Source organism: Callithrix jacchus, chromosome X, assembly GCF_049354715.1.
Source record: "Callithrix jacchus isolate 240 chromosome X, calJac240_pri, whole genome shotgun sequence".
NCBI lineage: Eukaryota > Metazoa > Chordata > Mammalia > Primates > Cebidae > Callithrix > Callithrix jacchus.
This window is the reverse complement of record NC_133524.1, coordinates 33,373,894-33,397,671: the sequence shown is the minus strand read 5'-3', so window position 1 is coordinate 33,397,671 and position 23,778 is coordinate 33,373,894. Positions and strand designations below refer to the sequence as shown.

General features: G+C 33.3%; 1 protein-coding gene across 17 annotated transcripts in view; it reads left to right on the top strand.

Annotated features, from left to right (window-relative positions):
- Window positions 1–23,778, top strand: part of DMD (dystrophin) — a 2,312,475-nt gene that overhangs the window by 872,019 nt on the left and 1,416,678 nt on the right. For all 17 annotated transcript variants that reach the window (XM_054251383.2, XM_035288503.3, XM_054251382.2 and 14 more), the window contains 3 exons: window positions 6,949–7,036; window positions 17,495–17,736; window positions 23,431–23,611. In XM_054251383.2, coding sequence (XP_054107358.2) covers window positions 6,949–7,036; window positions 17,495–17,736; window positions 23,431–23,611 — 511 coding nt within the window. The remainder of the gene's footprint in view (window positions 1–6,948; window positions 7,037–17,494; window positions 17,737–23,430; window positions 23,612–23,778) is intronic.

Sequence of the window (23,778 nt, the reverse complement as noted above, 5' to 3'; positions counted from 1 at the left end):
GTCCCAGCTTAATTATTCCTAGATCCCCAATGTACTGTAAAAACTATCTCATTTGGGGAAATAAATAAAGAGCCTCCTTTAATCCCCTACAAAGTCCCACATGGTAGGTATCTTTACTGCTATTTTACATAGAAAATATTGAGATTCTGAAAGTTGAAGTGCTTTATTAAGGTCAACCAGATAGTAAGTAGTAGAGATTGAACTGAAAACAGCAGAGCAAAAAAGAGTGACTGCAAGCCTTTTTGTTATATTACCTCCTTTAACATCTCTTTGCTACACTAAATTTTATTATTTTTAATAAAACTATCTACTTTAGTATCTATTTTAAAATCAACTATCTACAGTTACGTCTTAAATGAAATGTTTTCTAGATTCTTCATTGTCTCGTTCACACTCTTCAAGGCACACTTGTATGCATATTCTTCATTTTGCAATATTCCTCTTGAAAGTAACGTGATCTAGCAGAACCCAGGTATCATCAAAACATTGAAAAATATGCAGATACTGTTGACTGCTTCTTTCTAAGGTGTATGTCTCTCTGTATGCACCAGTTATTCAGTTTACTTGAGCTGTATACAGAGTTGGTAATCAACCTATAGACTGTCAGTGTATATTATGAGTGACCAGACATTCCTTCTGATATCATGTTGCCCATGCTGAATTAATAGTTAAATATCTTGAACATCCCTGACACATCCAAACTATAAGCTCTGTTTGCTGTGATATATATTCTGATATGCTCAAGACTTTTTGATTGATATCATTGAAATACCCCTAGCAACAGCAGAGTATGTCTGAAAGAAAGCTGAAATTATAAATAGAAGAGCAGGGTTCTAATATGGAATCTAAAATTTCCTAACATGATCTTTGATATACGATTTAATCATATTGATGCTCAGTTTTCTCTTATATAAAATGACATACAATAATATTGATTCCTCCTTTCTTACAATTTTTATGACATACATATGAAATTATGTACATAAACTGTAATTTGGAAGTGTTAAGAATCTCATTTTTAATGTGACTATTCCATTGTTTTCAAAATTTCCACAAACCTCTCTGTGTCTCACTTCCCTCCTCTGTCAAAATGGGAAAGTAATAGTACCTACTTTATAGATTATTGTTTTATTGTGGTTATGGTGGTTGTTACTATTTGTATTAGAATAACTGGAACAATGTGATTAACAAAATAAGATATTAAAGGTCAAATATTATTCCAGAGATATTCAAATACAAGTTTTGCTCTCTGTTAGTAATATTAATTGATTCTAGTAAGCTTAGAATAAAGAAATGATGATCATAACATTTAGAAGGCTATGGATAATTTATTTTAAATATTTATAAAGACCACATAGTATTCCCATTCTACTTTTTATATCATTTCATGTAAACTAAAACAAAAGCTCAATGTAGATAAAATACAAACCCCTGTGGTAGGAGAGGGTAACTCTAAAAGTAACTCAAAGACCATCTTATTTTTTCTCCTCTAAGATATTCAGGGTGCTTTACATATAACATTTACCTTTTAATGGAAAACCAATTTAATATTGAAAAATAAGTATGACATAAGCTACAAAGGACAGATAAGATCACAAAAACTAAGAAGTCAAGAAATGAGAAATGTTGGAGCTTTATCTAGGATCTTTTAACCAGATGTTATAGCTACTCTATTTTTGTGGACTTGTCAGTTCAACCCACAAATTAGAACCATCTATGATTGTTCACATGTTTCTAGAAACAATTCAATACAGTCTGTGAAACTGAATTTCAAGACAACTTAGAAGTTTCACCTGCTAATTGGAACGGGATTCTGGGAACATATAATCACAAAACATTAAAAACGTGTGCTTTGAAATTTTCAAGTAGAATCCAAGATATAAAAAGTGTCACTTTCAGAGTTTCTTAACTAATTAGATGAAACTGAGTTTTCATTTGTTGCCTTTCACAGCATTGTGTAAAATGTGTATTTTTCAGCTAAGCTATAGGTACTTAAGGAAATAAAACAAGACTATCACCTTATAGTTTTTTTAAATTTTACTCTTAATTTATTTTCAATTCTAATTAGTATTTTATATATTACAGTTATTCCTGATTGGAGTTTATTCTATCAATCATTGACTTTTTTAGCATTTTGTACTCTTGATATTGAATCCAGTATCCTAATTCATAAAACCTTTTTTGTGCTTTTAATAGAATCTATTTTTAAAGTAATTATAGGTTCACAGCAAAATTGAACAGAAGGTACAAAAATTTCCTATATAATCCTGATCCCACTCACACATAGCCGGCCTATCAACATTTCCCACTAGAGTGGTATATTTATTACAATAGGTGACCTTACATTGACTCATCATTATCACCCAAAGTTCCTAGTTTTTACATTAGCATTCACTGTTGGTACCACAAATTCTATGAGTTTAAACAGATTTACAATGGCATATATTTTATACAATGTAATTGCACTACCATAAAAATCCTCAATACTTTTTCTGTTCATCTCCCCTTCTCCCCGCATCCCTAGAAACCACTGATTGTTTTACAGTTTACATAGTTTCACCTTTTACAGACTGTCATGTATTCCGAAATGGAATCTAGGATGAAATCTTGCAGTATATAACCTTTTCAGATTACCTTCTTTAACTTAGTAACATGCATTTAAGTTCCTCTATGTCTTTTTATGCCTTGATAGCTCATTTTTAAGTACTGAATAATATTCCCTTGTCTGGATGGATCACAGTTTATTTATCCATTCATCTACTGAAGGACGTCTTGATTGTTACCCTGTCTTAGCAAATATAAAAAAGCTGCTATAGCATTCATGTGCAGGAATTTGTGTGGACATATGTTTTTGACTCCTTTGGGTAAATACCAAAGAGCTTGATTGCTGGATCATATAGTAGAATGTTTAGTATTGTAAGAAACCTCCAAACTGTCTTCCAAAGTGGCTGTGCTATTTTTCATTGCCACCAGAAATGAGAGGTCACTTTGCTCCATATCCCTGTCAGCTTACGGTTTTGTTCTTGTTCTTGGATTTTGGCTATTCCAGTAGGTGTAGTGGTATCTCATTGTTGTTTAATTTGTAATTCCCTGATAACATGATGGTGAAACACATTTTCATTTGTAATTTGCTATCTGCACACTTCCTTTGGTGAGGTGTCTGTTAAGATTTTTTGCCCGTATTTTATTATTATTATTATTTTTTGAGATGGAGTTTCTCTCTTGTTGCCCAGGCTGGAGTGCAATGGCGTATTCTTGGCTCACCACAACCTCCGCCTCATGTGTTCAAGCGATTCTCCTGCCTCAGCCTCCCAAGTAGCTGAGATTACAGGCAGGTGCCACCACACCCAGCTAATTTTTTGTATTTTTAGTAGAGACAGAGTTTCACCATGTTGGCCAGGATGGTCTCAATCTCTTGACCTCGTGATCCACCTACCTCAGCCTCCCAAAGTGCTGGGATCACAGGCATGAGCCTCCGTGCCCGGCCTGCCCGTATTTTAATTTGATTTTGTTACTGAGTTTTAAGACTTGTTTGTGTATTTTGTATAATAATTCTTCGCCACATAATGTCTTTTGTAAATATTTTCTTTGAGTCCGTGGCTTTTCTTTTCATCCTCCTGGCAGCATCTTTCACAGAGCAGAACATTTTAATTCAGTAGTATTCAACTTACTAATTCTTTCTGTCGTGGATCATCCCTCTGGTGGTGTACCTAAAAAACTATCAACAAACAAAAAGTCATCTCTGTTTTCTCCTATGCTATCTTCTAGGAGTTTTATAGTTTGTCGTTTTACTCTAGAGTCTGTGACTGATTAATTTTGAATTAATTTTCTGAATTATAAACACCACAATTGCTTTCAAGCAGTTACACAAATTTCTAAATTCAGTGAAAACATTGTATTTATTTATGGTATTATTTTTTCATTTTTTTATTTTTTATAATTTCAACTTTTGTTTTGGATTCAAGAGTAAATGTACTGGATTCTTAAATGGGGATATTGTGTGACACTGACGTTTGGTGCTGAGCATAGTATTCCATAGCTAGTGTTTTGGCCCTTTACCCCTCACTCCCTCTCCACGCTAGCAGTCCCCAGTGTTTCTTGTTCCCATCTTTATGTCCATGTGTACCCGAGGAAACATGATTTTTAACCATAATGCTGTGTTCCACCAAAATATATCTTGATGTTAATTTATTTGATTGATTGATTGATTTTTGAGACAGAGTCTTACTCTGTCTTCTAGGCTGGAGAGCAATGGTGTATTCTCAGCTCACTGCAACCTCTGCCTCCTGGATTCAATCGATTTTCCTGCCTCAGCCTCCTGAGTAGCTGGGATTATAGGCACCTGCCACCACACTCAGCTAATTGTTTTTGTATTGTTAGCAGAGACGGGGTTTCACCGTGTTGGCCAGGCTGGTCTTGAACCCCTGACCTCAGGTGATTCACCTGCCTCTGCCTCCCAAAGTGCTGGGATTACAGGCATGAGCCACCGCACCCAGCCCATGTTATCATTTTTACAAGGAATATATTAAATGTTGAAATTTTCAGGTGAATTTGTGATAAAATTCACAATAATGTCAGATATTTCACCATCAAGAGTATAAACTTTTAATGAAATTGATCCAATGAATAACATGAAAATAGGTTAATTGGAATTTAAAAAAAGAAGGGTGTAAGATTTATGTCTATAGCATTTTTCTTTTTGGCATGTAGATGTTAGGTTATTCAGGGCCATTTGTTGAAAAACATTTTCTCCCTTTGTTTCTTTGTCAAAGATAAATTGATTATATTTATGTGCGTTTATTTCTGAACTTCCTTTTCTGTTCCATTGATTTACCTGTCTATTCTTTTGCCAATATTACTCTGTCTAGATAACTGCAGTTTTATATCAAGACTTGAAGTCAGATATTGTCAGTTCTCCCACTTACAAAACTCTTTAAAATAAATTTTTATAAAAACCTTCATTCACGCCAGGCACAGTGGCTCATGCTTGTAATACCAGCACTTTGGGAGGCTGAGGTGGGCAGATTATGAGATCAGGAGTTCGAGACCAGCCTGGCCAACATGGTGAAACCCTGTCTCTATTAAATTAGCCAGGCGTGATGGCACACACCTGTATTTCCCAGCTACTCAGGAAGCTGAGACAGGAGAATTGCTTGAACCCGAAAGGCGGAGGTTGCAGTGAGCAGAGATTGTGCCACTGCACTCTGACCTGGATGACAGACTGAGACTCCATCTGAAAAAAAAAATTTCATTAATTTATAGCTCTTTCTTTAAATTAGAGAGTCTTTTCAGGTATGTAAAAATATATGGGTTATTATGTAAGCATTTCCATAATTTAATGTGCTTGGTAAATAGTCTTGTGTAGATGATTACTTTTTCCTCTGAAACTATTTCTGATATTGCCATGTTATATGACAGAGTTTCCCTCAGTTGGGCAGGATAGAGTGCAATGACATGAACATAGTTCATTGCAGCCTCGGACTTAGTGGGCTGAAGCAGTCCTTCTGCGTCAGCTTCCTGAGTAGCTGGAACTACAGGCTCATGACACCATGCCTGACTCATTTTTTTAAATTGTTATTTTTTTTGAGATGGAGGTCTCCCTATTTTGACTAGGCTGATCTCAAACCCCTGGCCTCAAGCAATCCTCCTGTCTAGAACTTCGGAGTAGCTAGTATTACGGGACTATCTTCTAATGATTTGCATTTAAAGGAATATACTAGATGTGCACTATACAATTACAATTAACACCAGTCAATGTAACTTTTAAATTTTAAATTAACTAAAATAAATAAAATTTGATTAAATTAAATATTATTTTCAGTCACACTGACCGCCTTTCAAGTGCTCAATACTCACGTGTGGTTATTGGCTATTGCATTGGATGACAGATATAGAACATTTCCATTCTTGCACAAATTTCTACTCAACAATGATGTAGATTGTGCATGTATCTTTTATTTGCTCTCCCATCTGTACTCCAGTATTATACCTGGAAATATTTTTTAGATGTCTGTGGATGTAAATAAAGTCTTAAAATATAGTCAGATATAGAATAACATTCTGCCTCAAATTTAAGAGAAATCTTTGTTATAATATCATTAAGTCACAGACATGTTGTTCTTAGTAAATTTCAATTGCATTATAGTTTTTCTTTGAATAGTTATGTTTTAGGACATATACATTGTGAAAGTCACATCTTCTTAATGATTACAGTAATGTAGTTCTACTGTATCATGGTTTAAAATTTATGTCTCCATAGTAATATTATTACCTAACTCAACAGTGTGAAGTGCTGGTTATTATTAACTTACATGATTTTGTATTTGTTGTTCAAAATTTAACTCTTAGGAGAAATAAAGGAATTTGGAAAGTCCTTTGAAACTCATTCTAGTCTTCCTTGGGTATAGGAGTACTTGGATTATTGTTGAAAGAAAAATTAGCTTATAGTCTTGTATTTAAATATACATATATATATTCGTATTTCTGCTAAATTATTTATGGTAGTTTATTTTTTTCCATTTTATCTACATACTGGATTCTCAAGTTGATTATTAATACTGCCTATATACTTATTAGGCATAATTTCAGTGCTTTATCTTTAAATGATAAATTCCATTTTAGTTTCTTGACATTTTATACTTCATTGTTATGAATTGCCTTGTTATTTTTTGCAGTCTTATATTGAAATGTATCAGAAACTATAATGTAAAAAGTTGAGTAGAAATCTTATAATTAAAAGTTGTGGCAAGTCATGGAAATGGCTGTGTTTTTATTGCCATTTTGATGATTTTGATGGCAAAAGTTTTGAGAAAAAAAGGTCTTTAGATTCACAAGATAAACAGAAAGAGTGAAATATCTTAAGGCTTGGAAGGGCATGTAGAAGTTATAATTATTGTATAGATTCACAGTCCTTGTATTGAAATACTCACCTTTGCTATTATGCTGCAGGCCATAGAGCGAGAAAAAGCCGAGAAGTTCAGAAAACTGCAAGATGCCAGCAGATCATCTCAGGCCCTGGTGGAACAGATGGTGAATGGTAATTACACAAGTTGATTTAGATAATCTTCTTAGGGGTTTGATAAACCACATAGGTTCATATTTATCAACTGAATTATATCAGACCAATACTTCTTGAATGCAAATTTAAATTAAAAGGAGTGTGTATGTTTTTTATTCTTTTTTAATGCTAAACAAATTATTAGGAGAAATTCAACTTTGAGTCCATTGGAAGAAAATGGAATGTGGTATAATATTTGATCAATCTGTTGCAGGGAAATAACTTTTAATGCAAACCCTGCTAGCATTTGTCCAAGTGATTTAAGAAAATAAGGTTTACAGAAATTTGATGATGTTAATAATCACATTATATATGTAAAAGTGATCATAATCTGATTTTAAATCATTTTTGCAATATATTTTTCCAAACAGACTAAAATTATCTGGAAGGATTTTAATCTTCATTTCTGTTTCCTAATAACATATGTGACATTTTCTGTTACTTTTTATCACTTTCTCTCATTTAAAAAAAGGTCTTTTTGGGATAACCCTTACTTTTTAACTTTTTTGAAGTGAGGTAAAAGCACATAGCTAGCAAAGCTTTTGTCTTTCTTTTTCAAGAATAAATTAAAATTAATCTTTGTTAATACTCAGTGCCTTGAAAGCTATGTGTACAAAATTAGTCATTGTCATGATATGTAAACAACCTACTTTCAAATTGTCATTGCTCTACTATTGCATTTCCAGACAAAAGTAATTTTATGAAAATCAGGCATAATGCTGTTTCCAAATAAGATTATTTTTCATTTTGCAAAACATAGGTTTACGTGAACATCATAAATAAATATAACAAATGTTTTTGTTGTGTATGTCAGCTTCTCCCAGAATCTGCTTGCATTTGAGGTCATAAATTCTGTGTATAAGTTTTTTTTGCCTTAATTGCAATTTTGGCATTAAAAACTTCAATGGTCTTCCTAGGAAATCGATTAATTTTCTTCTTCTAATGAGTCCCATGACTGACTGTTTTCTGTTAAAAATGAAAACAAGCAAATATAACAGCTGAATATTGAGTGAACAAGTTAAAGAACAGAAAATGAAAATATTAATAGATTTTTATTTACATGTATGTTACTTTGTAATTTTAACTGGTGAATTTAACAGCGTATTCATGTTAAATAAAATTATGTGATGTTAAAATATTCTTTACGTTGGTATGTAAGTTCCCTCTAAAAACTGTTACCAATTTTTCATTTTAATAAGCTGATGCAAGAGCTATACTTTAAATGGTCTCATTTCTTAATTATATATCAAGATTACCTCACTTTAGATCATCTGATAGCAACATACACTGAATTATTCAGAAACAATTTAAATGTTTAGAAATTAAGGGACTGATTTTGAATTTTTGGTAAGTAAAACTATATGCAGTGACAATATTAGTTTTCTAGATTATTTCCCTCATAGTTCTAATTTTTAGAGGCATGTACAAAAATCAGGACGTGTAATAGTTCCTTAATAAATATCATTTACTAACCAAAATGTAAATGACTAACCAAATTCTGTTTAGCAAAGCAAATTAAGGCAGTCATGGAGAAAGTGACATTGGTAATTTTGGTGTGAAAATAATTAATAATATATCTGAAGGAAAATCCTAACATTGAACAGGTACCAGAGAGCACTGTGGGGTGAGCATGTGATTTGAGACATTCCTGTTTGGTTAACTCTATTGATCAAACTTTATGCTATCTATTTGTTCTACCTTTAAAGATATGGTCTAACTGATATATCATTAGGCTCAAGTTTGGGCCATAACTAGGATAACTATTTAAAATAACCATAAATCTGTTTCCTTATTAAATAAAACACTTTATGAAATTACTAAAAAAAGGCTCAAATATTGTAACGTATCTATTCTTCTATTGTCTTTCAAAGAAAAAATTGCATAATATTTATTTTGTGTGAGTGTGCAATTTGTGAGATGAGCTAGACACACACTAAGTGCCTGGAGTACCTCTTCAGGTGTATTTCAAGGGACTGCTACCTTAAATCATAATAGCTCCTTTAGTATAGAGCCCAAAACTAGAGTTAACTGGTGTGGCTCATAAAGCTGAAAGGCAAATTAAGCTTTCCGTAAACTAGAATTCCAACAATTATTGTATTAAAGCTCTTAAATTTGTAAGTTCAGAATCTTCCTTCTCAAGCTTAGGCTATGGAGATATAATAAATCTCACAACCGTGCAAGACACATACACTCTTGTCCGTTTTTTATAGAAACGAAAATGAGAGCTGAATCAGTGTACTTCATTTAGGACCTCGTGTAAATGGCAGTTCCTTTTAGCCACGTGTAGTTTCCTCAAAAATTAAGATGAAGATAAATCACTCTTGGCCTGGCACAGTGGCTCACACTAGTAATTCCAGTACTTTGAGAGGCTGAGGCAGGCAAATCATGAGGTCAGGAGTTCAAGACCAGCCAGGACAACAGAGTGAAACCGCATCTCTACTTAAAATAAAAAAATTAGCTGGGCATAGTGGTGGCGCCTGTAATCCCAGCTACTCAGGAAGCTGAGGCAGGAGAACGCTGGAGGCAGAGGTTGCAGTGAGCCAAGATCATGCCACTCCACACCAGCCTGGGCGACTGAGCTAGACTCTGTCTCAAAAAAAAAAAAAAAAGATAAAGAAAAGATAAATCACTGTTGTAGAATGTTATCTTATTATGCTACTAATAAAATATATATATTATAAATATATGTATATATATATTTATATATAAATTTGAGGTATGCTTACCACAATGAAAACATTTAACATACATTCATACTGTAAAAATACGTAGAATTACATAAGCTATACATAAGTATAGCTATTACATATTTAAAAAATTCTATGAACTATATTTTATGTGTGTCTATACTGGTACATGCATAACAAACTGAATTTTCTACTTAAAATAATTTGCCCTAAGGTTATATTACTTTTTAAAAATTTAGAATAATTTCATAACTCTTCAATCTGCTTTCAGAATAAAATTCCAAGATGGAAAAAATAATTTCTTGTAACTTAAATTTTACTTTATTTTCGACCTGAAATGATACATCAGGTGTATTTCCTTCCAAATGATTTTTGTCTGTTTCTAAATATCTATGAAGCAATGAAGATTTAACATCACAAGTAATGCAGAAAGCAAAATCTATTTGTCCTGAAGGCAATTTCTTGAAAGAATTTAAGAAATGTGCTAAGAATTTTACAGTAATAATTTATATATTAAGAGTTGATAATAAGAGATCTAATTTATTTGGACTTTTAAACCAAAATAGGAGTTGGCCAAATTGCCTGCCTACTTTAAAACTATACATGGATATTTTCCTTGTGGTTGTTCCAGTTTTGTTGGTCAGAGTGTAAGTTATCTTTCATGATGATAGACTAAAAAGAGAAGCTACTAAACGAAGAGTTTTAACTGAAAAAGAATCTAGCATTTTGGCATGGAATTTGGTATGGAATAATTTTTAACTGATTTATTTCTATCTCAGCAGTGTTTTTTGTTTGAACTAACATTAAAATTGATTTACTGTTCTTATTTCATCATTAATTGGTTGTATAAATATGACAGAATATTGGATGGTGCAAAGTACTTCTTTTTACTGGAGACATTTTTGGATAGCTAAAATTTTCATGCAGCTTCCCCTCAATATGTAAGATTAGGATCAAAACCCTGGTCTCAAGAAATTGTTAACTTAATTAGGGCAAGTGAAAGGCCAGATCAGATACCTAGTGATGTAATTGAAAGATGCAATTTAACTTTATTTAAGGTTTATTTTTACACTTCTTAATTTAAATGCAAAATGTTGTAAATAATTTAGAAATTTAGAAAAATGTAGCTAATAACTATAGTAAGTAATCTTTCTAATGCTTTAATAATATTGCTAACTAGTAATGTTTTCTGCTATTTTAGTTTGAGCAGTTTTTAAACTGATGCTTAACAAGACCAAAGCCTTTCAGTCTATTATTGAGATTGTGGAGTTTTAGAATATCTAGGACTAAAATAATATACATGTGATTATACCTAAACATATGTCTATTGTAATCTGTTTAGGATTAGACTTAATCCTTTTTATAAAATAGTGTTCTTGTATGAGTACATGCAGTCTAATCAACCAGGTATAACACAAAGAGCCTTTACCCAAACATAATCATATCAAAACACTTATTTGAAAACCTATATAAGCACAGCTCAGGTTCTCCTTTAGTTTATAAGATGCTTTCACCACAATTTCTAGAGGAACTACTATAATTATCTAATATTGTTAGTGGTGTTTTCTACATTAAATTGTAGTTCATTTTCAATTGCTATGTGTAATTTTTTGCGTGTTAATAAGAGTCTAAAGACAATCACATTAAGGACATGTTTAAATAAAAGTGGTAATTATTAGTATATTAGAGTAAAGAACATCTCAAAACTATCATTCCCTGAGTGCTAGATTATAGTGTTTAAGGTGATACCTAATGATAAGTATGCTAACTGTTGCAATTAAATAGCGGAGAATGATAACACTGACGAGGGCTCTTCTTATCCATAACATTAACCAAGTAACTATATTTTTTCTTGTATTTTGGTTCATAACTTAATTCACGTGAAATTAGAGAATTTTATCTAACTTTAAACCACTTTATCTAAACTAGGCTCTTCGTGTTATACCTGATTGATTAGACTACATGTACTCATGCAAGAACACTATTTTACAAAAAGGATTAAGTCTAATCCTAAATAGATTAAAATAGACATATGTTTAGGTATAATCACATGTATATTATTTTAGTCCTAGATATTCTAAAACTCCACAATCTCAATAAAATTAGATAATTTCACAAGAATTATGTTATTTGAGTTTGGGCAACAGCATTTTGTCAGATGAGTGAGGGTAGGGATTATAATCAGTTTGGCTCATCTCAAAGCTAAAAACTCTCATGATCACTGAAAAGATTTTTAGGAACAGCAGCTCTTCTAATCACATATTTTAATAGCAAGACATTTTGCAAATAGTCTGTATAAGAATGGGGCATGGAGATTGTACCATTTGTAGTAGCCCAGCCCCTCCATCATGAATGAGTAGCCTTCCACAGTTGCACGTATTTCCTCTTTTTTTATTCCTTCCTCAGTACTGGGCAGTTTGATTTATATTTCCTTTTTCTCCACATGACAGTTGGTATAATGCTCTACACAGAGTTCACATTCAGTAAATGTTGTTAATTGACAGGCACATTTTTCTTGGTTTAACTCTAATCTCCAAAAGGAAGAGCCTCAGTGCTTGTATGTGCGCATGTGCATGCACGCAGGTGAACTTGCATGTGCGGGCATGTGCGTGTGTGTGTCCATGTGTGTGAAAGGAAGAGACCGTTGCTGTCACTGCTGTTGTGGGCAATGAATGGCAAAAACAAACATGAGTAAAAATCTGACTTTTTTCTAATTTTATGATGTTTGAAAATAAAAAAGCAAAAGGGCGATATTAGTAAAATTATATTGTCCTCACTGGGGGGTATTACTTTTATATATACCATTAATTTTTAAAAGCTATTACTTTAAGTCAGTGCAGTCATAGAAGCCTCTAAAATTAAGCCTCAAAACTTGTCTTCATGGGTTTTGAATATATCTCTATTACATTTTAGGCTATTATAGTCAATGCTAAATGGACTTGTAATAACTCTCACTTAAAATGCAACAAAAATAGGAGACTCTTTATTAGCAGCTTTATTTTAAGTTTCTATTTCAAATATTCTTTTAATTCAAGAGCCCTGGAAACCCTGGTTTTGCATTATTCTAGCCTGGCTTCATGGCCAATGATGAATATACTTGATGAGGAATACTTCACTTTAAGTGGCAGTTTTGAAGTACTTGCATGGAAGGTGGTGCACAATTAAAATTATTCTAACAGTCTGTTATGCACCGTACACAAGTAATAAAATTAATGGATGCACTTCAAGTAATGATCCATTTCCTCTGGGTGCAATATATTTATTCATAGACTATTTCAGGGGTTGTTTAGAATATGAGATGTGAACGGATTATGATCCATTATCCCTGAGATTCTAATGTGCTACAACAAAATGGTTTCCATAAGTATTGTTCATAATGCCTGGTGTGTTAGAATACAAATACTAAATAGCTAACACAAAATTAGAAAACAGATGCTCAGATGATTGATTCTTAAAACTTTGCAGATATTTACACTTACAAACGCTTACAAAACTTAAAATTTTCCATTGCACTAAGGAGCATAATTCTACGAAATACACATTAAACAATTACATATACAATAGTAGAATTATTCATATCTGAATATTTACTTGGAAAACACTTTGAACTCTTTTTTTATTCCAGAAAACTTTTAAGGGAATTTCTTAGAAAATCAACAGTAGTCCTGGCATATAGATGGTCAATTAATTCATAAAGTTGAAGAAATGTCCTTTCTAACTTTAATTAAAAATGGTACATTAATGTGACATGTGACAGTGCTTCCCATCTCCTGCCCAAGTATTTTGAAGCAAATTTGGCACAAGAGAGATTGTGTACTTGTTTGTGTGTGGCCGTAGCTTCTGTGTACACTGGTCCCATAATGTTTATATTCATATAGAGTACACTATTGATTTGGTATTGAGTGAGTTCATAAGTACAGTGTAGTTATTCTCTTTCTACTCCAAGCTGAGAATTCTACCAGATACTGCCAGAGAAGACATTTCTAGAGGAGTTTTGAATTAATACAGTGTTTGCATGCAAATCTTTCATAACAAGACTTCTGATTATCTCTGGCCAATATTTTGTCATTTCTAGTAACAACTTGAAATTTTTTTTTAATTTTTGGTTTCTTTATAACTTCCTTCTCAAATAATTATAAATGTGGCTTAATATTCCAGGATTCCCAAATAAACTCTCTTTTTATTTTTATTTTAGTCACAGACAGGCTCTTTCTCCGTTGCCCAGGCTAGAATACAGTGATGCAGTCATAGCTCAGTGCAGCCTCAAAGTCCTGTGCTCAAATGATCCCTGGTTATTGATAGAACTTCTTTAAAAAATGTATAAATACACCGTCTATATCCCATATTAGTCATATGTAACATATAATAAGGACTAATTTTAAAACAGTATTATTAACTTTTTTTTTTTTTTTTTTTTTTGAGACAGAGTTTCACTCTTGTTACCCAGTCTGGAGTGCAATGGCGCGATCTCGGCTCACCGCAACCTCCGCCTCCTGGGTTCAGGCAATTCTCCTGCCTCAGCCTCCTGAGTAGCTGAGATTACAAGCACGCGCCATGGTGCCCAGCTAATTTTTTGCATTTTTAGTAGAGACGGGGTTTCACCATGTTGACCAGGATGGTCTCGATCTCTTGACCTCGTGATCCACCCTCCTCGGCCTCCCAAAGTGCTGGGATTACAGGCTTGAGCCACCGCGCCGTGCCTTATTAACTTTTTATACATGGACTGTTTCAGTCATTAAGAAGACTTTCTCTCCTAGTTTTAACACAAGAGATCTGATCTCTTCTTATTTTCTGAATATTCTTTTTCATTTCCTCCATATGACATTGTCTAATATGTCTCAATTGCCTAGTATGTGTCACAGTTTGTTATAAATAAGTTACATATGTTAACTCAGAACCCTGATAAGTATCCTGTGAGGTCAATTCTATTTTTAATCCTCATTTCATAGATGAGAAAAATGAGATCCAGTGAGATTAAATAACTGAAACCATTTCACACATCTAGTAAAGGGTGTCAAATTGGAACTCTGGTCTCTTTAACACCAGAGTTCTCACTGGCCATTTCTCTGCCTTTGTGCCTGCCTCCCCCTATATGCTAATACAGAAGTTGTTCTTTTACCCATTACTATATTTTAATAGCCTGCATTCAGTTATAAAGATTAATATTCAAATAAGTAGAACATATTATAACTTTCAGTGTTATGAATTTTTACAAAGTTGACTTTTCTCCATTACTTACATTTCTTTTACTGTGACATATAGATGCAACATTTTTGGGGGCACAACACAGAGTTTTGTGTAATGGTCAGCAATGACTCATTAAAACCTATCCCTAGACTTTAACAGACACTGCAGAACCTATTGGTACTTCACTATAGTTTTATCATTTTACAAAATTACCGTGTCCATACTGAAAACCAACTTAGAGTTCTATTTTTTCATTTGCTACCATTTGTATTGTTGACGTGTCTCAGGGACACAAAGTGATTTCTCTCTATGTTCCCTTATCATTTACACAAATGTTAAATAAGACTCAGTCCAGCCATCAGCCTATCAGTCCCTTTAATTTAATTTACCATTTCTTTTTTTGCCTATTTAATCCCTGGTTTGTGCTGACTTTTTACCTTTCATGGACTTCCTTCTTCTAACTTCTTGTTGAAGTTAAGCATATGCTGAAAGTGTTTCTCCTAAATATCTGATCATTTAGATCCATGCCACATTTTTTATTAACTAACATAATTTAAAAATTCTCCCCTGTATATTTTTCATCATGATGTTTCATTTTCCAGACATGTTAAGGTTTTATCGTAATACTTTTTCTCAAATGGAGTGCCCTTGTGATTGAAGTTTCATTTCTCTTATACTTTATGCCAAATGTGGTTATTTTATAATAACAGTTACTTAATGGAATCCCTTAACAATATTTTGGTACAATTTTCTATCATTTCTTAAAATCTAATAATCAAAAACAGCATATCACACTACATGTGCAGATGTCTCAGTAAGATCAATTGCTTCCTTAAATATTAGGAGTGTGCTAGAATATTTAGCTCCTACAAACCACAGATTCTTTTATAGTTAGATATATGGAGCTATGTACATATTGTCGTTTTACACTCTATTATTTCCATTGTATCTCATTAAAAATGGATTAGGGAAGAAGGAAAAATAATTGCCAATATTATTTGCAAAGTTTGTTTCCTTCACTGCTATCATTAGTAGCATTATACTTTGAAATGAGTAAAGTTACAGTCGCGTTTAAAATGAATTGAGGGACATGGTTTGGCACCGTTAATACCATTTTGACAAATAGAACATTAGAATATCAGGGCAGAGGGAAGTGCAAGAGGATAAAATAATATAGTTTTTGAATTCACATCTATATGTATTTTTTATTCTTTGAAAAGGATAAAGTGGGAGGCATGTACAAGTTAGCAAAACCACAGGCCTTATGTTTCTAGAGACGTTATAAGAACTTATCTTCCCTTTAACTAATTCAGACTTTATAAGAACTTATCTTCCCTTTAATTAATTCATAGTATCAGAAAATTAAGTACAATGAATATTTATAAAAGTAGATTCTCTTAGACAACCAACTCTTCTACTACCAACCTACTCTTCTACCTTTTAGGGATTTTAACCTAGAGAAGGAAACTTAAAGTGATTTTATGATCTCTTGTTATCCCTGTAGGTCAATGTTGGAATATAAAACATTTATGTATTCAGTATTTCAAAAGTATAAAAACGTTATCAGTGCTAATGTAGCTATGTTTTACAATGCATGGTATCAATCTATTTTCTTTTTTATATCATGTCATTTATTAAGAAAACTAAGTGAATAAACCTAAGAAACTCTAAATTTTGTAAACTAACTTTAGAGAGTTTGAATATTTTAATCCATAGCATAGCATGATGTTGCCATGCTTTCATGCTACATATAGAATAATATGTACTTGTACTGGCATTCATCGTATATGAAATGACACAGTATATTTTGTGGTACATAGTAGTACTCCAGAAGGGTAATGGTGATAAGGATGTGCTTGTGTTTCCATTTTCCCTTGATAAAGTTTTCTGGGTTTTGTATTACCAGAGATGATTGTAAAACTTTCATATCAACTTCTATATTTATAAATTTAAAAATGTTTCATATTAGAAAGGTTATTTTTCCTGGTAATTGTTTTAATTCCTTTGGTCTATGGGCAATCTGTTTATTTCTAGTCTTCTATAAAAGAAATAAAGAATAGTGAATTTTGGGTAATTTCTTTTCCACTTTTTAACACTATAAAAATACTATGAATTTCCAAGCCCATTTTTTAAATTAAAAATTTAAATTAGTTTGGGGAAGTATATTTGAGTAATATGCCTGATATTTAAAATGTATCTGAAAATATCCAAAATGTTATTCGTTCATGATCAACCTTCCAGCTACCATCAGAGCTTTGAGCACTTTTGTTTTTATTTAAATTTTTATTTAATATGTTATTTAAGTATATTCTACTTTTCTGCATCTTATGTCTTTTTAGTCATTACTTGATGGCATTGATATTCTTTGTTGTGATGCAAGTATAGTAATTCACAATGAATTATCTAAAATCATATTTACACATCTGTATCTTAGTAAAAAATTGATTTGGTTTGAAATAATTCATATGGTGAATACTTTTATAATTAGGATGTGTTGGCTTTCACATCATTTCTTTCAGTCTGTGGGTTCAGGGGATATATTTAATTATTTTTTTCTTTCTAGAGGGTGTTAATGCCGACAGCATCAAACAAGCCTCAGAACAACTGAACAGCCGGTGGATCGAATTCTGTCAGTTGCTAAGTGAGAGACTTAACTGGCTGGAGTATCAGAACAACATCATCACTTTCTATAATCAGCTACAACAATTGGAGCAGATGACAACTACTGCTGAAAACTGGTTGAAAATCCAACCCACCACGCCATCAGAGCCAGCAGCAATTAAAAGTCAGTTAAAAATTTGTAAGGTAAGGATCTTTTCTCCTTCCATTTGGAGCATAATCAATAGGTATTTCTTGGCAATTTCCAAGAAGACAAGAACAAAATATTTAGTAATTAAACTTTCACTGTGTAAGGATTTTGCTAAGCACAATAAAGATCAAAATATAATAAATAAAAATCAGTGTAAATAGATAATACATAAATACCCACATTATAAAATTGTATTTGGCATAGTTACACACAGCTAATTCATTATATTGGTTTGCAAAAGGATGAGGCAGTTTAGGAAGGTGGAAACGACATGTATCCTATTAAAAAATGGCTTATACTTTGGAAGTCTTCCTTTGTGACAAGTGACAGCTAGTCATATGTTGAAAAAGTGGAATTTATGCAAATAGTTCGAACACAGATTAATAACAAGCTTGGATGCTATGTAATTGGATAAATAAGGAAAATATTTAAAACTGATGGACCTCTCAAATTAGGAAAATTTGAGGAAGGTTTCTTTACAGAGAGATATTTTTTAAAATGTAGCTGGAGCACAGAGGAACCACATGGGATAGTGTAGTAACCCACCATCAGAGCTGTTACCTCTTTTAGGCCAGAAAGGATCAGGGAGAGTAAAGTTACAGAAACTTAGAAGGAGAGAGATCCTCATGGTAAAAGCAGCATGGCCAGCTAGCTTAAGGAATCCTCATAGAAATGGAGTCAGATAAATAAACACCCTACTTCACTTTTTACCCTGCCTTCAGAATCTTGTCAGGGCTCCTCACTGACTAAACTGAATCATAAGGCAAAGGACAAGGAACTGTAATCTGTAAATGTCAGTCTCCTAGTCTGAAGGGGCAAACAAGATGTAAGTGGACAAAAGGTCCTGAAAAAGGATGAAATAATTATGCCTTCAAGTGGAAGAAAACAAGAGCTGTATGATAATGAAAATAGACTAAACTGTTTTCTTTGTTACTATGAGTTATGTACTTTTCATGCGGAGTGAGACTGATTAGAGGATGGACTAAAACCTTTCTAGGATGAACCTTTAATGATAGATCGAGATGATCATGTTTAATACAAAAGACAAGGAATGGAGTTTCATTTGCATACTTTAAAAAGAATGGTTTAAATAAAGGTAGAATAGACATGAAAAGGTAACATGGTTGATTTAGAAAAGTTATTGGACCCAAAAAGTGATGGGAAATTCAAAGTGGTTTTGAAGAGAAAAACAACTGAAGGCCTTGATGGTTCTTCAGATATTGGACCAATAGCATTACTACATTTTTGTTCTTACATTAGTTTGCTGAAGAAATAAACAAATACAGAAAGTATACTTTTGGATAAGAATACCTTGGATAAGTCACTCGACTTATTAGGCAAATACGCAACTCTAAGGAATTTCTACATTTAGTTAAATTTTATAATTTTAGAATAGAACCCATGCTGTTTTTCCTATGAATCAGAGGAATAATCCAAATGTTTTATTTTTTTGCAAAAAAATAATCTGATGTTACCTTACCAGACTTTCGAGATTCAGTTATAGTAGTGTAACCAGGTATTTTTTTCGGGTGCTGGGAAGGCACAGCTCCCCCGAGAGAGTACTGTGGGTTCTTGGCCTCCAATCTTTTAAAGAATAAGAGATAGGACCACTGCAGATGCCCCGTATGCTTGTAAAAGTACATGTCAGACCCAAGAATGTTGCAGAAAGATAATTTTATTTAGGAAAAGAAAAGAGAAGGAAGGGAGAAGAAGAGAAAGACTTCCATGAAGAGTGTGGAAGGGGATTCCAGAGGGGAAATCCCAGAGGGGAAAGGAAGCTTTCACCATGTGGGAGGGGATTCCAGAGAGCTGGAAATCCGATGTGGATGAAGGAGCAGGGGAATTTATCCTGGAAGAAATTCCTACTTCCACAAGTTCCTCTGGCCAGTGGAAGCAGTTTCTTTAAACTTCCACTGGGGTGATTGACTCTTAGTTTCTTCCCGCACCCCCAAAATTCAAACATAAAGTGTTAAATCTCCCGGATGGAGAGAGCTGAGAGGGTTGCATGGCACTGTGAAATTCTTGCCCTTAAAACTATGTCCCATCATGGACCCAGAAAGAGAACACATTCCCTCAGTCATTATTAATAGCACCTACAAAATCCATTCATGCATAAAATATTTACATTCAGTGTCTCTAATGTGTCTAAGAATAATACTGAGTGTATTAGTCAGCTCAGGCTAACACAATACATACCACAGACTGTGTGGCTTAAACAACACAGGTTTATTTTCTGAGAGTTCTAGAGGTGAGAAAGTCCAGGATCAAGGTTTGACAGGGTTCACCTTCATCTTCTGGTGAGGGCTCTCTTCTTGGCTTGCAGATAACCAACTTCTCACTCTGTCCTCATGTGGCTTTCCTCTGTGTATATACATGGAGAGAAAAGAGCTATTTTTCTTTCTCTCTCTTTCTTTCTGTCTCCTTTTATAAAGCCACCAATCCCTAAGGGATTAGGACCCCCACCTCTGATGACCTCGTGTAAACATAATTACCTCCTAAAAGTCCTATCACCAAATAAAGTCTCACTGACGGTTAGGACTTCAGCATGTGACTTAAGACACAATTTAGCCCATAGCACTAAGCTTCGGGAATATTATAGTGAGCATTCATTGACCCTGCTTTTACTGTATTTATGGAAATCAGAGGAGAGAGATGTGAAGCAATGTAATCAATAACTATTTTTAAATTTCCTGCTAGGAACAGTGGTTTAGACAAAGATGCAGAGCTTTGGGAGAATGACTAACTGTGAAAATCAGGCCTGATATGGCCACGAAGGGCATCTTCCTTGAGGGAGGAACATTTGAGTTGAGGCCTTTGTGATGAATTGGGATTAGGTAAGAGAACAGTGAAGCAAAAGACTTCAGGCAGAAGGAACATGGCAAGAGGGAGCAATACAGGCCATGCACCTGGATGAAGACCATTGTAAATGCTGAACTTAGAGGGACAGGGGAATGGGAGGAGAGATGAAGAGGAAAAGACAGACAAATAAGATACAAATCAATAACTTCTGGGACCTGGTAATATATTGGTCTTAACCTGAGGAGCACATGGAGATCACCAGAAGCTTTATATATTAAATATTGTCTGGAGATTGAGGAAGTCATCCTAAGTGAGTGACTTTGCTGCATACAGCCACAAAGTTCCAGAATCTATTGTCATGTCTTTATCACCCCTTAGTCTTTCTCTCAGACCCATTGGTGCCTATCAGTTTGATGAATCACTTCAGGTAAAATATTTAGCAAGACAAGCTTAATATTATTCATACAAGGGCAAATATATATATTGTTCTGCTGCGATTAGTGATAGGTAAATAAATTATTGTAACATGTTTCTCAGTGCTTCTTTTTATTTGGAGAGGTTTTATGACATTAGAGTGCATATTTAGCTCATATTCCAATGCTTGTCAGGACTGGTCCTTCATATTTTGGGAGTTAGAGAGCCTTTTTAGAATTGAAAGAAATTCATGAATGCTTTTCTGAGAAAAATACAAAAGCTTCCATGAGATAAGCATATAGTTGTAAAGGATAAACAGACTCTAAGTAGTTGCCATACTCTGAAGAAACAACTATACCAAATCCTTTTATCGAAATAATGGCTGATTTTTGACATCTTTTTAAATGCTGAATACTTCAGTTGAAAGTTTTGTCTTCTGTGATTTATTCTCAGAATGTTAAGGTCTCAACTGAACACTTGCCCAAATGTTTTATTAGTTTCAAAGTCCCCTTTGTTTTTCAGAGCACACTTGACTATAATGTTGGCTCTTTCTATATTCCCCTAAACAGGAAAAATGGCAGCCCTCCATCTGGCCAAATGTGAATCAGGTTCTTAATGGTTCACATCAGATGCCAATGCTGTCATTTGCAAATCTAGTATACAAAGTATATGTACATATTTCTGTACTATAAATACAGAGTATTACCCTTTATCTTATTTCTTATTCATGGATATGTACCAACTTTTTAGCACTTTTTTGAGAGGATTTATATTTGAATGAGAAATACAGGTCACCTCCCCATTTTGCCAAACATCTTTACTCTTCACCCACCAAAAAGATTGACTCGTCAGAGATTATTTTACCTGAATCAGCTCATACTGTTATAACCATATAAACACATTCTTCTGAAATTTGTCCTTTAAAAAGTAAGAATAAGTAGCACTGTGTATTAGTCCTGCAACTATGATTAATTCATGTGGTACATTTCTCAGCCAATCCCAAGACAAAAGTTATTCTCTCTCCAAAAGTGTATGAATGCCTCCATAAATAATAACCTTTTTTTTTTGCCTTTTTACTTTGATTTTCAGGAAGCTCAGATTTAAATTCAGTTTAGAATTGCTGTAATTCTTTGCATTTTCTTCTTCTAATAGGCTCATGTTCCAATTTTTAAATTTCAATTATCCTGTTTTTACATATTAAATAGTAACTAATCCTTAAGTATTTTATTTAAAGACAGCATATATATGAATTATAAGTAAGCAGCCATGATAATAACACTTTTTAGAAGAGCAGTGAAAACCTTCTGAGTTCAAATTATGTATGTATTAATGACAAAAAAATTTCAGCTTCACTGGAAACAAGAGCATGAAAACATTTATGTAGAGAATAGCATGTCAAAATAAATACAGGGCTTGCCACAAATCCAAGCCACATATGTAATTTTAAGTGGTGTAGAAACTACATTAGGAAAGGAAAAAGAAACAGTCAATCAATTTCAATAGTATGTTCTATTTAACCTGATTTATCAAAAATATTATCATTTCAAAGTTTAATCAGTATTTACAAATTTTAAGATACTTTATGTTCTCAGGTTTTCTTAGTAAGTCTTCTGCATTAAACGTATTTTGTAATTTCAATGCATCTAAATTTGGAGCAGCCACATTTCAGGTGCCCAGTAGCCACGTGAGCTAGTGACAGCACAGCAGTGTTCATGTGAGTTTATCATACAAACCAGGGTGCTACTGAGAGTGAGAGAGGATGCTGCTCATAATTATGCCAGGACAAGAGGAAATCTGGACAGTCACCATCATTAAAAAAGCATCAATTGTCTGTTTGGTCAGAAGTAGTGAAACCATGCAAAAGTTAGAAGATTATAGACATATTTTTATATGTGTGTATGTATACACATATATGTATATATACATACATATACGTGTTATATAGATTTTATATATGTGTATATGTAATCTATATATTTATATCAAAATATGTTTATAATTTAACATAGTATACACATATACATATATGTAGGGGCATATATAATTTGTATTTTACACAAATTAAATGTAAGAGAAAATATTGTTTGTTGAATGAGCTTAGAATTTCAAGCAGAGGCATGTAATTTTGATATAAGAGGGGTGCAGTCTATACTTGATTGATGGAAAGGATTTAAGGTCATTCATAGCACTTTTCCACTGCACACATTCATACCCATGAATGCTCTAAATTATGTCTCATCTTGAAATTTAAATGTCATTATCTAGAATGATACCTATTGAACAAAGAACCAATATATCCTTAAGTTGATGGCCTGTGATAGAGGCTTGTCTATATGGTCTGGATGTTTCTCATCAGACATTTCTGAAGGGTATTAAGCTAAACTTGCCTTACTGCTTTGTAATACCTTCTTTTGCAAAATGTAATGCATGCAAAGTAAAAGTGTTATTTACTTTCAATCCTCTAAATTATGGCACAGGATGAAGTCAACCGGCTCTCAGCTCTTCAACCTCAAATTGAACGATTAAAAATTCAAAGCATAGCCCTGAAAGAGAAAGGACAAGGACCCATGTTCCTGGATGCAGACTTTGTGGCCTTTACAAATCATTTTAACCAAGTCTTTTCTGATGTGCAGGCCAAAGAGAAAGAGCTACAGACAAGTAAGTAAACATTCTAAAATGGCTAACTTGACATTTTCCAGATTGGTTATTTGTGGGGAAATCCAGAAAGTACTAACATGAAACAGGAATTTCTGTCCATGGAACCATTCTCCCTACAACCTATATTAAAAAGGAATGAATTACTGGTGTAAGAGATTTTGGACATT